The 20,805-nt window shown below is 41.7% G+C and overlaps 1 protein-coding gene across 5 annotated transcripts in view; it reads right to left on the bottom strand.

Annotated features, from left to right (window-relative positions):
• The window catches only part of Prox1 (prospero homeobox 1), a 53,219-nt gene extending 33,417 nt beyond the window's left edge, over positions 1–19,802 (bottom strand). For 2 of the 5 annotated variants that reach the window (XM_048356698.1, XM_048356695.1), the window contains exons 1-3: positions 19,465–19,802; positions 9,763–11,554; positions 2,199–2,306 (exon numbers count right to left, since the gene is read on the bottom strand). In XM_048356698.1, the coding sequence (XP_048212655.1) occupies positions 2,199–2,306; positions 9,763–11,487 (1,833 nt within the window). In that variant the 5' untranslated portion in view covers positions 11,488–11,554; positions 19,465–19,802. The other 3 variants (XM_048356696.1, XM_048356697.1, XM_048356699.1) reach the window with 3 other exon arrangements.
• Between the last annotated feature and the right edge of the window lie 1,003 nt (positions 19,803–20,805).

Below are 20,805 nucleotides of genomic sequence, written 5' to 3' on the forward strand. Positions count from 1 at the left end.
TAGTTAAAGTATGGATAAGAGTCTATGATCTGAATATTAGTGCTTTATAAAATAAAATATTCACCTATACATTTTATTGATACACTGAATATAGGTCTTTTTTTTGTAAGACTGACTTACTAGATGTTTTCTAAAGAAATGGAAATATTTTCTTGTGGATCTGTATTACATAGTTTTGATAAAACCACTGATTAATAACCAATTTTCCCTACCTTACCTTTTCCCCACCCCATGTGCATGCACACAAAAACATTAATGTTTTTAATGTTTACATGTCCTGTTGGGTGGGGCTGCTGCCTCAGAATGGCTGAGCTTTCCACCCTCCAGGTGGCTGCTCTTCAATGGTGGGTGAGTGATTCTTATGTATGCAGCTCGCAAAGCTCTTTGGCTTCCTTATGGATGAAAGGTGCTGTATAAATAAGGTATTGTCATAATGATATCACACTGCCACAGATCATAGCACACAGAGGAGTGGAGGTAACACACACACACACACACACACAGTGCATACAATAATCATCTCCTGTCTATCTTTCATGTTCTCCAAACGAAGTGTGGGGAAGTCAAGCTTGGAAGTCAACCTCTGCTAGCTTCTAGCAGGCTTTAGCAGCTGGCAAGTCATCTACCAATTAACAAATTCCTAGATCTGTTCTAGTATTTATTTATTTAGCCAGTCCTGGGGCTTGGACTCAGGGCCTGAGCACTGTCCCTGGCTTCTTTTTGCTCAAGGCTAGCACTCTACCTCTGAGCCACAGCACCACATCCGGCTTTTTCTGTTTATGTGGTGCTGAGGAAATGAACCCAGGGCTTCGTGCATGCTAAGCAAGCACTCTACTGCCAAGCCACATTCCCAGCCCCTAGACCGACCCTTCATTTAGCTTCCTGTTGCTCTCAGAAGTTGTATGCTTATTGGTTCTTAGCCAGCTCTTTACATTGTTGATGTTCTCTCTCTTCCCCATTCTGTCCTCATAGACTGACTGGTGAGCTCTAGGTGAGGACAAAAAACATGTCTTCCTCTTAAAGAAGGGAGAAAGATGAAAGGCTAAAATGGATAGACAATTCAAAAGCAAACAGGACTGAAAACAGAACTTTTCCTATAAGGTCAAATCAAACATCACTGAAGGGAACTGGAATGAGTAGGCCTACAAAATGGGGTCAGGGTCACAACTTGAGCATGAATCGGGCACAGATAGGCTGCATGCAGGCAGGGGAGCAGGAGATGAGTGCGCATGCTCTGGCAGCTTGTGAGATCTCAATGGCAGAAATACAAACTTGTACATAGGGAGTGAGCAAAGAGTGCAGAAAACCCACCCAACCCTAATAAACTAAATCTCAGCTAATGTAATGTTAATCAAGTTCCTTAGATAATGATACCGTGTATGTCATTATCATCATCAAAATCCAATCTATGTTTTAAAAAGTTACTGATGATTAACACAACATCAAGTTGATGCAAACAATTACTTAAAATCCACACACAACACAGACGTGCACACACACACACATACACACTCACACACACACACAGAACCAGGAGGTCCCAATGTTCTGTAGAATAAGGGAGGCTGCAGCTGTAGGCCGACAGCTTTCATATCCTCATTTGAATAATGTGTCCTGAATCTGTCACTTTATTCATTCTCCTTATGCTCAGTGTACTCTACATCAACAACAAATTAAGTTGTAAATAAGAGACAATCATCACTTTTGTTTTTAAGCTGCTACTGCATAGAGAATTTCAATGTACGCTCCTTTTCGACTGAGGAGGGGGGGAGAGGTGCTAGAGTTTGATTTCCTAGGCGCAAATATGGAGAAACCAAGAGAAACTAAAACAGAAACAGTTTTAGTGATGCAACAGAGAGGGGGAAAAAAACATTCTCTAAAGCACATCCATCCATTACCAGTGGAAATTTCTTCCAGGAAGCTCCTGAAACATATAAAGACAGGAGCTAAGTTGACTGGGCTATGCCAGAAACCCATGTGACTTTGAAACCAGTCCTTCAGTCTTAATATACCAAGTGACATGTTTGTTTAGAGCACCTCTAGACAAAAGGACAAGTGTATTCAATCAATTATGACACAGGTGCATTAATAATTGGATCCCATATTCATCTCCATTAACTTATGAGAGTTCAAATCCTACGAATTTCTGAGAGTTCATATATATATATATATAATGTATGAATAAAGAATATGCCTACCTTGACATCAGAGAAGTAGGTCTTCAGCATATTGGAGCTGGGATAACGGGTATAAAAGAACATGAGCTTGGCTTTTTTCAAGTGATTGGGTGATAATCCTTCCTGCATGTAGGAGGCAATTGGTTAAGGCAAAAAAAAAATCAAACCAAATCAAAATTGCATGAGCAAGAAGGACCTATCCCTCCCATTTCCCATTCCATACTCCCCTCCCTCAACAAGTCTAGGGCAGCCCGGGGCAGGCTGGAAGGGCTACAGTATTAGCTACTGATATATTGCTGACTTGCAACTGTTTCCTTAATGTCCATTGTCTGCTGGGAATTGCCTGCTAGGAATGGAGTGGACACAGAATTTAGTTGCTAAATTCTTGGCTACTTCCTGATGAAGATGGCCAAGCCCTCCTCCTTTTGTTCTATATCCTTATGCTATCTATACATTCACCTGTTGCTACAGGGACAAATGCACTCAACATGTACTATACAACTCTAATCACAAGACTTTCCTTCTCTCTCTGTAATCACAGCTCTGTGTGTCTCTTGTGTGTGATTTACAGACAGGTTAAAATATGTTAAAGTATATTATTTTCCATATAGTTATGCAAGTTTCACATGTTACTTTTCATTGCTGACATAATATAGATCTTCACTCCATTTCTTACTGTCTTATTATTATTATGTCCTTTAATTGTTGCCTTTAAAAGCCACAGCTCAGACTTGAGAGGGAGGGGGTAGTTTTGGCACTGAGAGAATAGAGATGGGGGTGTTGCTTTTGTTAAAGCGACCATCCAAAATCAAATACAATTTGCTTGTCCTGGATTTATAGTTAACTCCTTTGAGAGTGACACAGTAGTTGGGGCTAACAAATCAATAAATGTGGGTTAGCAGATCAATAAATGGCCACTTACCCCAAATAAGAAGGCCTATTTATCTGGAAACATCATTACCTTTTAGATCTGTAAACAGCAGCAACTACAACAGTTCCCAAGAGAATGCGAGGCTAACCATAACAATCCAGGCTTCCTGATTCTGTCCCAGATTCTTGGCACTTCTCAGCAGACTCTGAGCTGGGATGGCTCTGGTCACATCTGTGCCGCAGCCTGGCCCTGCCATTTCCTCAGCAAATTAATGGCTTTATAATTTATCAGAAATGAAGATGCACGTGGAGAAAATCAATGTGGTCCCCCACAAGGTCAATTAAGGGTCCTTCCTAGAAGCTTCTCTAAGGATTTTTCTCTTAAAGGAGAGTTTGAGAAAAATAAGTAGAAAAAACCCCAAAATGTGTCCATGCATGGGTGTGTGTGTACATACCACATACACACACAGATACAGACACATACACACACCATTAGCTACTGAACCAAAATTTCACACCTTAGGAAGAAAGATCAGATAAACACAGACATTTAGGGAAAAAACAAAGGTTTCCCAACATTCTCCATCAAATACAGCATGACTAATCATCAGAACGGAAGGGAACCTGAAAAGGACTAGAGACACATAATCAAATTAATATTGATAAGCTCTTGACTGCTTGTAACAGAGTGTTTAACCAAATATTCTGCTGAGAATTTGCTCAATTTATGTCTCCTTTCATATCCCTTGACACTGAAAAAAAAGATCACCTTGGTTTGCAAACAGAAAAGTATTACTCTGTGTGTGTGTGTGTGTGTGTGTGTGTGTTAAATTAAAATAAATACTGAAGAAAGAAAATTTGATTTTGATATCTGTAAGCCAAAGCAGCTTAACTGAACTTGTGTTTTTGTTTGAGGTTCTTAATGATTACAAAGACGATAATTTATGACTGACATACTTCTTGTGCCAAGGAGAGAGCTGAAAGGCCCTCCAGTAACCTCCATTAGACGGATAGAGAAGGCTAAAGGAGCCCAGCACACTTCAGGACCATCTGTCCAAATGGAAAAGTAAAATAATAGTTGCAAGCTGTCTCCTAGTGCCTCATGATAAGAGTTTTAGACAAGTGCAAACTTGAATAAATATCCTCAGATCTGGGTTCTAATCTTTCCTTTCAGAAGGCTACATGAAAACAACCTCATATATATGGGTAATTGTAAATCTTCAAACCTATCAAGATCTGGTCCAATACAAAAGACAAATTGTTTTGTTCTGTGTTTCAGGCACAGAGCAACCAACACTCACTACTCCCCCTCACCCCCAAAGGCTTTCGACTCATCTAAATTTTACTAACGTTATGGTTATTTTTATTTTTTAAAAAATCCATTCGGTATTTTTTAAAATCAGGATTCAGAAGTTGTTTTTGTTTAATGAAAAAAATAAACTACTGTGATTTGTATTTCTCAAGTTCATTTTTGCTTCAAATTGTTTCCTGTTGGAAATACTTGGAATCGATCGGTTGACATGGAACACAGAATAAATCTTTATCTTTTGTTCATTGGGAAAGCATGATAAAATTCCCATAACATAAATGTTTCTAATAAACTATTAAAAATAGCTAATGAAACATTTAAAAGCCAACAGCTAGATAATCCTTTTTTTTTTCCTCCTCAAAATAAATCTGAACTGACCAATTGGTTAATTTCCCTTTTAAGTGCTTGTGCTGAAAAGCAACTGTTCTTCCAAGAAAGCACTAGCTGTTTCCTGGATACTTACACACGCACAATGACTCATGATGGAATAGATTCAGTAAACATACAGCTGTACTGAACACGAGCTAAGCTCCATTCAAGGCCAGGAAAGAAAATGAGCACAAATAAATATTAAGGAGGTAAAGGGGGGTGGGTGGGGGTAGGGGAGAGGGGGATGGAACGCAAGCAAGATCTGTCCGGCAGTTCATGTGGCTTTGCCTCAATTCTCTTAGCATTGTGAAGACAGATGACATTCAATTCTATGTGTAATGCAAAATAGACAATAACTGCTGAAACTTGAGACAGCTGCCAGGTGTAAAAAAAAGAAAGGAAGAAAAAGAAAAAAGAAAAGAAGAAGAAAGGAAGGAAGAAAAGATGACAAATCCATAAATTAATGAAAGACATCTGCTCAGGACACACACACACACACACACACACACACACACACACACACACACACAAAAGATCATGAGAAGCAAGAGAGGACAGCTGACTCTAATGCAGTGCCCAAACAACCTGAGAATCTAAGTGTTGTCTGTTTACCAAGCACAATATAACCTTACCTAAACAAGCCAGCGGGAGGGGCAGCCCGGGCAGCAGAAAGGCAAATGGAAGAATAATAGGTTGTAAAGGCTGGAAGGAGGAAATTCTTTTTTTTCCCCCAATTGAACTCTGGATTGCGGCTTGATGTTTAATGCTTTAGTCTAAGCTAATGGTTTGGGGCTCTCACATTTTTCTAAAGCACTTTGACATGCAAAGAATTTTAGTTTTCTCTTATTTCTCCTCTTTGCAGTTTCTAAGAGGCTTTTCCTAGAAAGGGAGACAAGATACAAATTCTATCATTTAATGACAAGCTCCATGAAGTCTGACAAAATCAGAGGGATCTCTGATTATCTGGAGATTTCTTTTTATTAAAAATTATTTTACTGACTTTATTTTTTTATCTGGAGGTTGGGGTAGTGAAGAGCCTGTAGTCCTTCAGTCTCCAATTTGTACCAGGCATTATAAATTATACTAGCCATTAAAACTATAATAGAATTGCAAAGGTGACACAGGCATCTAAAATATAAAAGATGAACTCCTATGGGTTATTACACATTTGTGAAATTCCAGTTTAATCCATGTTTTCCACTTGGACTTTTAATGTCACAACACTAAATGATTTTCCTTTTACACTTCACGGGTGTCTACCATGCCTTCTAAAGGTCAAGTAGAGGAAAGGTGGCCATCGCCTGCCATCTTAATGGCTTATAGTACTACTCTTATCCTTTAATTAGGCACATGCAAATGTTTGAGGCCTAACCAAGGCTATTTTTCTTGAGATGCAAAGAGGATGGATGACAAGGAACATTATGAAGAAAAGCAATTGGCTGGGTCTTTCTTTTGGAATTTGAATAAAACTTAATATTTGATTAAAGAGATTCATTTGCAAAGATACTGAGCACATTTTTTATTTCTAAGACACGAGCTCTTTGGCCTGATATGTTGACATTGTTTAACACACACACACACATACACACACACACAATTTCCTTCTTACTAAAGGGGATAATGAGATAGTGTGCTCTATTATTTAGAACATATACATTTAATGTACTCAACTTAGAATGGATTTATTAGATAAGCTGATGGTCTTAGTAGTTCTTATCTTGGCTACTTTGTTCAAAAAAACAGATGCTGCCCTTTGGAGTAGGAAAAGAGCATGCCTAAGGAATTAAATTATTTAGGATAGGGGACATAGCTCAGTAGTAGAGTCCTTGCCTAGTATATGCAAGAACCTGGGTTTGATCGTCAGCATCCCAACGAAAAAACGATTTATAACAATTTTGAAAACAGGTAAGAATAAAAACATAACAATGACAAGTCATAGTAATACCATTTCATTCATTGCTACTTATTTCTATTGATCTTTTCTAGGAATAGTTATACAACATATCCAAATATGCCTCCACAAAGCTTCACTTGAGTCCCTGAAATGTCTTCAAACTTAAGAAGTTGGTCTATAATTGAATTGACAAAATGATTTTGCAAGCTAGTAGCCTTCTATATGTGGCCAAATAATCCAAGGGGAGAACTCAGGGCCATGCAGAGTTAGAGACAGGAGCAAAGTGGTCAGTCTGTGGAAGAACACTGAGATTCTCTGTTGTGTCAGGATTGTGAACAACAACAACAACAAAAAAACTTGTGTATCTCCTTCTGAGAAATAAGATATGAATGGTGATAAGATATGAATGGCTAGAAGCACAATGTCTTAAAAAAGAAAAGAGCAAAAGCCAGAGATTAGAAAGGCAAAGAAATGGAAAATGTAATCATTACTTGCAACAAATCACAGGGAAGAAGCAGCTCTAGGTAAAGAGTGGCCAATTTAGGCAGTGTGGCTCCTTCCTTTCATTACTGTTCGACAGAATCTTATGCTGGTGGGAGACAGGGGAGGTTATTCCGTGCAGAAAATGCAGCTGCATTTTCTATATAGCATTTTCTATGTTAAGAAATTGATAGAACATCTTTCCATTCAAATCCTCAAAATTCCTCGGGGGATTTAGAGAGAAGGGATAAAAAGCGGACACTTAAAGCAATCTGAAAGATTTTTTAAAGTCATAATTAGTTGGGTATAGGCGGCTCATGCCTCTAATTCTAGTTACTCAGAAGGTTGAGGTCTAAGGATGGCAATTTGAAGCCAGTTGGGCAAGAAAGTTTATGAGACTCTTATCTCCAATTAACCACCCAAAAGCTGGAAGGGGTGCTACAGATCAAGTGATAGAGTGCTAGCTTTAAGCACAAAAGCTCAGAGATAGCATCCAAGTCCTGTCAAGCCCCAGGACTGGCACAAACATGTAACATGCATGTTATCATTAGCCAGTTGCTGGTGGTTCATACCTGTAATCCTAGCTACTCAGGAGGTGGACATATGAGGATCATGGTTCAAAGTCAGCCCAAGCAGAAAAGTCTCCAAAAAATTACTAAAAAGCTGGAAGTAGAGCTGTGATTCAAGTGATACAGCCTACCTCTGAGCACAAGAGCTCAGGGAATATGCCCAGGTCCTGAGTTTAAGTCCCAGGACTGGCACAAAAAGTAATCATTATAATTACCTGATTATAGTAAGTTTAAATTAAAGACTATAAACTGATATTATGAATAAGAGCTTCAGGCGGGCTTGGAAGACTTGACACTTGCCTTCAAATATTTCTGAAAATGGGCACACATGTCTCTTTACTGTGTGTGTGAGAGAGAGAGAGAGAGAACTGCAATAATCATTATTCTCAAATTAAGTTCAAGGATCTTTGAGGTGAAAGAGACTAGCCCTAGATATCATAATCCTGGTATGAACTTCGAAAAGATGCTCTTCTTGCAAAGGGTGAAAAACAAACCATTTGAGCCATTATGTGTTGCTTTGCTTATCACCAACAGCTACATTCTAGCCATCTTGACTAAATCTAGTCATCTTGACTAAAATGTCTGCTTGTGATGCATTAAAGGCATGGTGTTTGCTGCAGCTTAACTTCAGCAACGAAGCCAAGACTCAAATGTAAGACCCTAACATTTTTCTCTTCCCCTTTACCCAAGTCTTCTCTTCACTATGGAAAGAATCTCCATGTGTAATGGCCCAAGGGCGTCTCATACTTATGGATTCTATTCTCCTTATCAATGACTTTTCTACTATCTCAAGAGAATGACCCTAGGAAAACATATCTACCATTGCTAGGACTTGGCACTTATGTAGCAGCCGCAGGAGTGGGCTTCGATACTAAAATGTCAATCTCTAGTCATCAAGACGATTGCTCAAAATCCTCAATTTAGCAACAGCCAACTTAATTGCTAAATTTTATATCCATCTGGTAATGTATTATACAAGAAACATGCCTCCACCTGCCCCCAAATGCTATTATTCTACTACCCTAAAAGACTAACAGTCACAAGACTTATAAAAAATTACTGAAAGGATCAATTTATATAGTGGGGGGAAATCATGGGGCTAAAAATAGCTGTTGTGCAGGATAGGTCTACTAAAAAAATATAACTTTCATGTCTACATAAAAGTCAGGTTCAGAATTTGAAGGAGTCATAGAAAGAGCCATTTTAAAGTCGAATACAGCTGAGTTTTATATTTAATTGTGCTCTCTTGCTTTCCAAAATAATTTGCTTTGTGTATGTTAGGACAAAAGATTTCTGTGTATGGCTGAGCAGAGGTTAATCATGCGTAGAAGCAGCTGCAGCAGACCCAAAGAACAGACCTTCGGTGAACGAGAGAGACTGATGCCGCCTGAATAAATCAGTACCTGCATGTTTCCTTTAAAAAGAAAAAGTCTCACTTAAAGATGAAAGGCAAAATGGAACTCCCCACCCAAGTCCTTCCTTCATCCTCCCACCCTAGCAGCATCCTTCTAATCAAGGGCTCTTCATGAGACTTAATTAGGAGCCAGGGGTCCTGCAGACCGTGTTAAGTGAGAAAATTCTTCTTAAAGGAATCTGAAAACTGACTTTTCTCCTTCCACTAGAATAAAACTCACCATCTTTGTGAAGTACCTGAGAAGATTCAGTATTTTACAAGGAGAGATTTTCCATCTCTGAATCTACTCACCAAAAAAAAAAAAAAAAAAAAAAAGGAAAGATAAAGCAATACAGGACAAACTGCCAAAAGACACACAGTGCTATGAAAAGACATAGTGGGGGGAGGAGCCGGGGCTGTGCTGTGATAACACCCCCCTGGAAGACCACCCTCTGGGCAATGAACAAGTGAGGAAAGTTGCAAAGATGTCCCTAAGTTTCCCTGCAATCAGAAAAACAAGGCCTCACTCAGAGCTGACAGAAACCTATGATGCAGAATAGAGAAGATCATGTCCTTAAGAAAAGACTTTCCCCAACACAATCCTACTCTAGATCATGCTACATAAACCCAACCTCTGGGGAAACTTTGTCTGGTTTGGCTTGTTCCTTGGGGGGGGGGGGGGGGCGAAAAGAAAAGGATATTGCACTTCCCGAATAAGGTGAGATGTCAGACATGTCTTGCAGATCTCCACACTCGGACTTTATGAAGGACAAGGAGAGCCCTTCGGCCGTGCTGGGGGGGTGTGCTGGTGAACAGGGGTGATGGCTCAGGTGATGGGATGACATCTTGGTCCTCAGACTCGTCGTATCCCTAGTTAAGTCTAAGGATTCGGGAGAGGCTCTGTCTTTGCCCGAGAAGGAGCCAGAGGGAGCACCTAATGGACTCTGAAATGGATAGGCCATCAAGGGAAGGGGGAAGGGATGGCGGAAGGTGGAGGTGGTAAAGCCTGCAGTGGCAGAGAGAGGCGACTGGTGCAGGGGCTGGTGGTGGCCGCCAGCGGCAGGGCCCGAGGCAGACTGGTCAGCTGAGTTTTTCCGAACAACCAGGGGCAGTGCTTCTGTCTGGTCTGTGGAACTGGGCACCGGCACGTTGCCAAAAGTGTCCAGGGGATTCGGAATGATGACATCGCCAAAGCACTGCAGGCGCTGGTTGGCAGTGTGGAAATTGTGGTTTTCCCCATTGACTGCGAATCTGGCCTGGGGGACCTGCAGAGGTGGGAAGCCCTGAGGAAGCTGGCGCGAGGGTTTAGCCGAAAAGACTTTGACCACAGTGTCCACAACTTGCGACATGGCAGTGTTCAGTTCTTGTTTCAAGGTCTCGGCCAAATGTTTGCCTTCTGGTTGTAAGGAGTTTGGCCCGTGGTCTCTTTCTTTGTTGTTACCTTCTCTCTTGGGCTTGTTTTCCACCAGCTCCTGCTCCCTGATCAGGGCTCGGGCCCGGTCAATGAACTGTCCCGGGTCGAGTTCACACATCTCGTTGTCTGACCTCCCTACAGAGTCCTGAGCCCGGGCTTCCAGGATCTCTGAGCGCATGCTGTCTTCAGACAGGTTACCATCTTCATCATTTTCAGAATCAGTGCTGTCATAGATTTGGTAGAACTTTTCCTGCAGCTGGCGCAGCTGTTTCTGCATGTCCTCCAGCTGCTGTTTCAGCTGTCGGCGTTCCTCTCGCTTCTGTTCTTTTCGGGCTGAAACCAGCTGCTGGAAACTCTGTTGCTGCTGCTGGGGCAGCTTTTGCTTGCGTTTGTTTTCTCGGTAACTTTCTCGGGGACTCACAGACTGCGGGGCCATCTCTCTTTCATTTTCATTGCCCCTTAATGCCACACTCGGGGAATGGCTCATACCCCGAATGATATTCTCAACCCGGGCGCGTTTTGCTCTCAGGTGCTCATCACATAAGCGATCCATATCAAACTGGCTCATAGTAGGCCTGCCAAAAGGAGAAAGACACTCTGGGGGGCTGTCTCTTGAAGAGTTGCTGCATATATCCTCTTGATGTACTTCGGAGCCTGTACTAGAGAGACCGCTGGCTTGGAAACTGGGCTCGGTGCCACCATTTTTGTTCATGTTATTTTTCAACAGCTGGGAAATGATGGTTGCCCCTGGAAAAGGCATCATGGCATCTTCATACGAGTTCGCCCTCTTCAGCAGCTTGCGGAGTACATTTGACTTTTCCCCATCTGCGTGCTGTACTACGGAATACTCAACGTCCTGCTCAGAACCTTGGGGATTCATGGCACTAAAAAACGTTGCTCTTGCCTTCGCAAAAAATGCAGATGCCGTCCCTACCGTCCTTTTCACTCCAATGTCAACTCTTCTCCTCTTGGTTTGCCGGCTTAAGAGGGCTGTGCTGTCATGGTCAGGCATCACTGGACGGTTATTGTGCCATCTTCAAAAGCTCGTCAGCTGGGCACAGCTCAAGAATCCCGGGACCCTGGCCAACAGAACAAAAGGACTGATGAATCATTTTCTTTAAATTTCTCCAAATTTCCTGACCTCAATCCTGAATCAAATGCAAAATGCATAGGCTCTGGGATTTATGGCACATTACAATTATTGCAATTTATTATGCACTCTGCTTGAAATGAAACATTTTTAAATATTTCTGCTCCACTGGTTTAAGATGGATTAAGATTAAAAAAAAAGCAAAAACTGCTTAAGCACCAGTAATATGATTCTCTTTCACAAATGCCTAAAATGATACTGTTTATCTTCAGAAGAAACAGTAGATTATAAGAACACAGCCTATGACAACCAATTGATTAAATTTTGGGCATTGAGTCATATTATAAAAGAAGATAAAAGTGGTCTATGCTTAAGAAAGAAGGTTACATTTTTTGAGGCTGAGAGAAATTTGGGTGGACAATTCTATTTCTCCATTAGAGTTTCTGTGATTTTACTGTTACCAAAAGAAACAGACCCTACAATACATGCACATATTTGCCACACACCCTTTGTTGCTGAATTTTAAAATATTTCTGTCACATGTGGAATGGCAAGAACACTCTAACCAGTCTCTTTCAAACATAAATGACCAATTCAGCATTGAAATAAATGCACAAATACTAGTTTTTCATGTCTGCTTAGTTAGCAGAGTTAGGCATTTTTTTCTTAGATCATATGTGAGATTGGTATCTGTTGCTATATTTTAACGTAACTATGAGGATATTTGTAATCTTTCATGATGTCCTTTTTGTTGGCTTTAGTGATCAGAAGTTGGAATCACTGCAAAGGAAGGATGTTGATACATTTTAGATATCAAAATGTAGGACAATAAATTATTGGACTAAATGAGGAGAAATATATGTTTAGTTCTGGTTTTCATCTATTAGTATAATCCAAAACTAAACTTGAAATGTCTAAAGAAACTATTTGACACATACCATTTGTAAATGTTATTTCCTGTGCCAAGTAAAAGGAAAGGAAAAAAAAACCCTAAACAGAGAAAGCAACCAAAGGAAGATACATAAAGAAGAAAACAGCATCAAATATGTGAGAAAGGGAAATACTTTCTTTGTATATGAGCTTCTATTGTTTCTTGGAGACACGATATAAAGCGAGAACAACCTTGCTTGCATTTTATCAAAGGAAATTGACACATTGTGGGGCTTATTAGGTAGCAATGCTAACCTCAAATTTTGAATACATGTAAGATGTCACATCTTTTTGTTTACAATGAACGTTTTGTGAAGAAAGAGGAAAATATTTTTTCCTCATGCCAGGTTTATCTGATATTGAACTTCACGTTTGCTTAACAGAGCACATCTTCACAATAACAGGGTCTATTGCCAAAGGCAGCGTGCAGAGTGTTTGGAACAGCTCCCATCTCTTTCGGTTCACCTGTAAAAACATCTACGTGCTCCCTAGGACTGCATCTGTGGCTAGTTTTAAAGAATGACTATCCATGCAAATAGGCATAATTTCAGCATGAAATAACCTGTGAAAATCAAGAAAATGCTCAGTGCTTACATGGCAACAATATGTTTTTTTTTAAATCACAACTAAGACTTCATCATGCAGTATTTATACTCTCGATATCTATATGAAGATGCAATATATATTTTAAGATGGTTTTAGGGCATCATGAAAGCAAGATGCTATTTCTTTCCATGCATTTTTGTATGCCTGGAGATGAAGTACATTTTGTATACTGCAAAATAAAATTTCCTGGAGTTGAGATGGACACAGAAGTCTTACTAAGATTTTACTATTGGGTTCAAAAATCAAAATTCAGAATGACTTCACCTTCTCATACACTAATATTAAAATTGGCTTCAGGAATACAAAAATGTAGTGGCAGATATTTCCCTTGCACATTAGATTTGATAAATCAGAAGTCAGAGAGAAGAGAGAGAGAGAGAGAGAGAGAGAGAGAACAAGAGAAGGGTTGAATTATTTTCAATACTTGGATTTGGGAGGGAGTGTTACAAAGGAGATTCTTTGGGCTTATTCTGTGTGTGTGTGTGTGTGTGTGTGTGTGTGTGCATGTGTACATCCTTTTCTCTTTAATATCATCTGCAAAGCTCATAGATTTTCAAAGAACACACTGAATAAACTTCCTGCAGTATCTTTTCTCCCCTTGTTCACCTTAACATTGAACATTCTTTTTGCCCCTCTTGTTATATATGGGAAGAACATCTCTGTGGCAGAGATTTAGAAGAATGATGGACATGTACCCAGGCATCCTTACTCTTCCAACTGACATCTACCCCTGAGTCAACTGGACTTTCACTCACCTAATCTAGGTATCAACAGCTGTATCCCTGACTCATGCCCTAGCCAAGAGAAGGGTATTCTTCCTGTGCTAGAAGGTAGAAAGACACGTTTCTTTTACCTCCAGTGGATAGTACGTGTTAATTAAACATGCTTACTGTGTCTGTTTAGAACAAGCTATTCTGTAACCCCTTCTAAATTCACCCAACTAAACCTTTTCTTTTCTTTTTTCTTTTTGCAATTCTCAATTGGTTAATTTTTTAATGATTTATTTCTGTCTTAGGAAAAGAGTATGAATACTTTTAGTTCTTATATTAAAGAATAAAAGAACTAAAATAGTCTTTAGTTTAGCTGAGATGGGACAGATAGGACAAAACAAAGGGAAAAACTATGCAATCCAACAAGAAGAAGCATAAATTAATATCTCTTAGATAGCTTAGATCTAAACTTAGGAATAAAGATAGGAATGATGGTATACTTGTGGCCATAATCCAAGACCATTATAAGCAAGGTTAAATAATAACGTGTTGACATAGCATTTTATGACCATCAAGTTTTATGAACAGGAGATATATGAATATGTTTACCATTTGTGAAAACACATTATTAAATGATCATAATGTAAATTAAATCACTTGAAAATGTTTTCCAATTGCTTTCATACTTTCCCAATTCATGATTTAAGAAAAAACTAAGGAGTGTTTTATCATCCATACTCTCCTGTCCACTAAGATTAAAAAAAACCAGAAAACTCCTGCATTTCTCAACACATGTACTAAACCATAATCTCCCAACTACAATTGCAGTTGATTCTCATTGTATTTTCATTTTAATGTTAATTCTGGGTTTAGCTAGTCATTGTGAAGCCTTTTGATCAGCAGTTGTGATTATCAACATCATCCAGAATACAAAAAAAAAAAACCCAAACACTGATGTAGAATAGAATCCAAATTATTATTATCAAATACACATATAAGTTTTTCACTAGTTAATGTGAAAATCTATGCAGAAGTTTTAAAATATTGAATTTCTTATTGTGCCAATTGGCATCTAATCTATAAAAATGCATTGATAATTCCTGTACAATTGCAGATTCCACCAAGAAAAAGATACCAGAAGAACAAATCTCAAGCTAAGATCAAGTCAGACTTTAACTACTCCATAAGATTCTTCATTAAAATCTGACTTCTTTGATATTCTCTTTCACCTAGAGAATCGTAAGGATGCTCATGGCTTAATAATAGTAGAAAAGAATATTCAGTACAGAATTTCAAAGGAACACTGCAATATGAACTAGAAAGTGGTTCATTGCTCCACTTTAATAAAGAAGTTATTCCGGGGAAGGGGAGGGAGATACAACTTTTACTGCATCTATCTGGAGTCCAGATTCTGGACAAAGAAGTGTTTCATTATGGTAATTATCCAGATAGTTCAGAAAAATCTTTCATGAGACAGAGAGAGTGTAAGGTTGGCACAGTTTCCTGCTTAGATTATTATCTGTCTTTGTTGATAAAATGATTTGAAGAAATTGCTTAGACATTTTTTTTACTTCTTTTAGAAATTCATCTTCGAATGGGCCTCTAAGTGACTTGAGTTAACCTGGCTATGAAATTTCAAGTGGGACATCATAAACAAAGAATATTGTAATTCAATCTGACAATCAGTAGTTCAATGAAGAAAATCAGATGGTTTGATTTAGCTATCGTTCCCCCCCACCAAAAAAAAAGTCACTAAGCTGTTCCCTGCTGTATGTTTAAGTGTTCATGCCATCTAATTAGCAATTTTCCCTTCAAATATATTTCTGCTTACTATCAGATTAAAGAAGCTTTTGATATTTATTTTGAAGAAAACTATTTGGCACAGTACTTTAACTAAAATTTTACTGGCAGATTCTTAAATTTCCTATCAAACTAGGGTTCCCAAACCATAGCCATTTCATTTACAATTCCTCCATGCCTGCAAAACAGAACAAAAAAATCAGTGCATTTCTCACCTGCATAAAGAACACAGAAAATTCTCTGGGACATGCCAAAAATATTGATTTCTACTTATTTAAAAAGTGATATGTTACTTAACTAAGTAAATAAAAGAGTGTGAGAAATAATCTTACAAAAATAGGCTTACACCTGTTTTTGCAGAAAAATTGAAATATTCTAAGTGCCATTTGAAGCTTTAGAATGTACGAGGCAATAAGGCTTGAGACATTCTGAGACATTCAACATAGATGCCTCTCCCAATTCATGCAAACACTTAAAACCTGTAGCAACAATCATGCATATTATCAATTTTCATACTATCCCATAACGTTCTTCATAACTAAATTCACAATTTCTTATATTAATATGACAAGTTTGAGACCATTGCAGAAGTGATATAGGAAATTGATGACAAAGGCCTTTTTGAGTTTCGAAGAAGGAGGGGGAAGTCTGGCAACTTAGAGAAAAACCTGGCTTAGGTTTATAAGGTGTACGTACAGCTCTAGAGGCCCTACGCTAGGGAATGAGAAAAGTGAACAAAGATGCATTTTATGTATGCATGACTTTCCCCCCACAAGGTGGTGATTAAACTAAATAGAATTCTGCATAATGGACACATAAAATATCAATATAAGTGCCAAGCACAGATAACCTCCATTAAAAATAAAGTAAACGAACAAAGCCATAGATGACAATTTAATAACCCAAGAACTTTAAAAGCATACAAGAGGGTGGGGGAGGGGATTTGGATATTTAAATTTAAAGAATAAATGGCATATACTATTTCATTTTCATGACAGCAATGATAAACACTCGACCAACCAAAACAACCTCCCCCAAACAATTTGTTATCTAGCTTATTCATAGGCTACTCAACTTAAAGAAGTAGCCTACTGAAAGAAAAATTTTGAAGGTCAAGTCCTAAGAATTCTAAACACAATGCTTATACTGAATTCTCAATATCGTCCCTCACATATCAAGCCAAAGTCCTTAACTTCATCAATCTTACTATCATAGAAGCATGTCCACACACAAGTTAACTTGAACACTCTGTGTTTTTTTTCCTACCTCATAACACAAACTGCATTTCACTCTGAAAATAAGTTCTTGAAAGAAACTTTAGGGGACAGATTGCCCAAACTTGCATCAAATAGAAAAAGCACAGTTACCTCTCATGTCCTTAGATTTTCTGTCTCCATCAAAGTCATATCTAGGACATCTGGCACACGTCTGGTACAATGACTTTATGGGAGTATTTAGCACGCAACTTGAAAGAGTTTATGCACATACCTATTCTTTCTAGGCAGAGAAAGCATGCTAAAAGATAAGCTTTAACACCAGTAACACTTTCAAACTGACTTTGGTATTCTGGCAGTTACAAACTGAGGATGGCTGTCCAAGACACACACACACACACACACACACACACACACACACACACACACACACAGAGTATCCTCTCCCACGCCCCTCCTCTGTCCCCCTCACCATGTCTGGGAGATAGGCATAAACTGGAAACTGGAGGGAAGCAAAGGGAAAGTAGTCATTCTGCCTCCACCTGCTGCCTCAAGTGGGGGTGCATTTGGCCGGCGGGCAGACAGAAGCTTGAGACATGGCCTCAACAGCCGCTGGCCAACATCCTTAAGAAAAGTAAACAAATACATACCAACTTGCCCCTACCTCCTCCCAAAGAACTCACATGGCAGGGCTCCACAGAACAGCAGCCCAATTTCCATTAGCCCAGACAATCCTATTAACCAGGACAACCATAAATTCATAAACCTCTACAACCCTCAAGTGAGCCTTGTGGTCTGGAACTATACAGACATACAGAGACACAGAGGAAATTTGCACCTGTCTTTCTTGACACAACACACCTGTCAGGCCCTGCCCATGCGTACACTGCTAATAGACTTCTGCCTACCGTGTTTAATAAAGAAAATGATTTTCCTTCTTTTTTATAAGAGATGGCATGGGAGCAAGGGAAGAAATGAACGAGAGAGAGAGAGAGAGAGAGAAGACTTTTCCAGCCTTGACTTTAGAAGAGGCCACCCTGTGCTTGCCCTGTTTTTATAAGCTTAAGGAGACAACACAGACCTTCTTGGAAAAATAAAAACAAGCAGGTGAGTTTCCAGCCTTCCCCCAGGCAGGTAGGGCTCTAGAGTTGCCAAGAACAGCAGCTTCACACTCCAACCTGACTCCTTGGGCTATTTAAGACAGTCACCAACCCCTCCTCCTGTTTCTGCTCTCAGTCTGCCTGGACAACTCAACATCCAAAGGAGCTGCAAAGGGTCCAGAGACCCTTTAGTGTGTGGAAAGCTCCTCCTCCTTCGCCACCCCCCACCCCCATCAGATCTACCAGGAGAACTGACTGGCTGGCACAGCAGAAGAACAGACAACTTGCTAAACTGGACTTTGGGTGATGTCCATCGCCCCCTCCCCCCTTGTCTGTTCAGGCAAGAGAGAACTCTTCCCCCCCCCCCTTCCACTTTGCTCAGTCTTCTTCACAACAGTAATTGTTCCTCCCCTCTCCTTTTTATTACTCCCCAGTCCTCCGAACTGGGGCAAAACAGTTGCTACCAAGGTAGCAAGACCAAAGCAAAGCTGCCCAACACCCTAGACAGCCAGGGATGGCCATGAGATTCTTCACACACATACCCAGTGCAGGAGCGCACCCTACTCCACCCGGATCTTGATTCCTCTCTCCACCTCGGCGGAGGCGATCAGGCCCCCCGCCCCCCCACAATCCCTCCACTCCAGGATCCCTGAGGCACTTGGTGCCACCTTACCCCTACTCCTCTCCACCCAGTCTGGAGAGGGCTGGCGCGCTCAGGACCCATCACTCGACCGCTCCAACCTCGACTTGAACATTTCAGCTTCGACAGTGTTCGGTCGTGAAAAGTAATAAGAGCGCCACCCCCACCCCCACCCCCACCCCCTTTCTCCCTGGGCCCCACTCCCGTCCCTCTGCTGGGGTTAGAAAGGAGAAGTGAAAGGTATGCAAATTACAAGCAAATTGGAAGAGCCGGGAAGAAAGGGAGCTATAATAAACAAGACAAAGGGAGAGGACCGGGGGGCGAGCCCCGGGAGTGGAGTTTTAACCCAGAGATGGGATGGATGGAGCTTGGCGGAAAGCGGGGATTTAGACGAACAAAAAGCGACCCGGTCCCCCTCGTTGTCCCTCTCTCCAGAGAAGAGAAAGAAGGGAGGGAAAGCCTAAACCGTCCACGCACCCCAGAAACATTACACAAAAGGTGACAAGATCGGCGACAAGTCCAGCAACATCAGCTTGTGTGCCCCCCCCCCACATCTCCAACGCCAACAACCCCCCCCCCCCCAACCCCAGCCACCAGCAGGAAAGAGAAAGAAAGAAAAGCCAAGCGGATCACTTACTCTTCGCAACTGGGAAGAGCGGAGCGCGAGTCTCACCCAGGCTCCTCCTGCTCCCCAAACTGTTTACACGCTATTTTATTAGGGTTCGTGGGAAGACCACCCCCCCCTCCTTTTATTTCTTTAAACTCCTGGGGGGGGATTGTTTACCCGGGTGTGAGTAATGGGGAGGCTCTTTTCCTTTCCTTCTCATTCTAGAAGAACGAGCCACTGCAAGTGACTCTGGCAAAGGGGAGGGGACTCGCGAGGGGGAGAAGATACTTACGCGGTGCAGGGAGCCGTGGGACCGAGCCTCTCTCTCTCTCTCTCTCTCTCCCCCCCTCTCTCTCTCTCCTCTCTCTCTCTCTCTCTTTCCCCTCTCTCTCTCTCCTCTCTCTTTTTGGCCGGCAGAGAGAGGAGCACAGGCGCGCGCGCACACGGTGGTATCTTGCGGGTGATGAATATGATAATTGGACCGGGCGCGGTGAGTCTGTGCGAGCGCAAGGGAGCGCGGCGACTGGGCAGAGGGAGAGAGAGCGGGGAGAGGGAGAGAGAGCGAGAGAGCGAGAGAGAGGGAGAGACAGAGAGAGAGAAAGGGAGAGAGAGAGAGAGAGAGAGAGAGAGAGAGAGAGAAGAGCGGGAGGAGGGTGGGGAGGGGAGCGGGGAGAAGGGGCGAGGGGAGGACCGGAGAGGAGAAAAAGGAGCGGAGCGGAGCGAGGCGGAGCGCGGCGCGGGGCGCGGGGCGGCGCGGGTGCGGAGCGGGGCGAGGCGAGGCGGCGAGGGCGCGGGCGGACCCGGCCACAGCTCCTTTGCGCCGCTCTGCTCTCCGCGGCGGCTACGGTGAATGGTTTCCGAGCGCTCGCTCAGCTGAGGGCTCCGCTCCACAACAAGATTTACTTTAAGACACAGCTGAAGGAAACAGGAAGACTGCACGTCACAGTCTGACTGACGTACCCGGCCCCAGCACCCAATCGCGAGGCGCCTTCGGATTCAAGGGGGGATAGCGAAGCCAGAGAACTTGGGAGGAAAAAAAAAAAAAACGCACCGTATATCCATATAAAAGGGGTGGAAGGGTGAGGGGCTGGGAGGGGAGAAGGGGAGAGCCCCCTCCTCCTGTGCTTCTCCCCCCCCCCCACCATCCTGGGCCTCCATCCTCGGGCCCCCCCACCCCGCCCCCACCCCCGCCCTGCCACTGCTTCGGGGCGCCTGGATCTCCGCGCCTGAGCCGCAGCGAGCCATCTGCGGGCACTGTGCAGAACGGCGCCCGGCTCACACTTGATCTTCCAGGACACTGGTCCTTTTTCTTTCTTTCTTTTTTTTTTCTTTTCATTTCCCTGATACAGCTGATCAAGTTCACCGTGACGCTAAGCAAGTGAGCGCTTCCTGGACTTGGGTAGAGGAAGGCACGGAAAAGTATATTTGAGAAAAAGTGTGTTGGGTGAGTGGGTGGGGGTGGGGGGTAATCTTAGGGGGTGGCATCAAAGTAGGGAAGGAGTGTAATGGGGGGGGAGAATCCATAAATCATTCTATTTTTTAAACGATCTCCTAGGCAGTATCAACAATATATGTCACTCTTTTAAAGGGGATGTGAAGGATAAAATACAGGTTGGTTTAGAATTAAAATGAT

The sequence above is a fragment of the Perognathus longimembris genome, chromosome 11 (genome assembly GCF_023159225.1).
Source record: "Perognathus longimembris pacificus isolate PPM17 chromosome 11, ASM2315922v1, whole genome shotgun sequence".
In the NCBI taxonomy this organism is placed as follows: domain Eukaryota; kingdom Metazoa; phylum Chordata; class Mammalia; order Rodentia; family Heteromyidae; genus Perognathus; species Perognathus longimembris.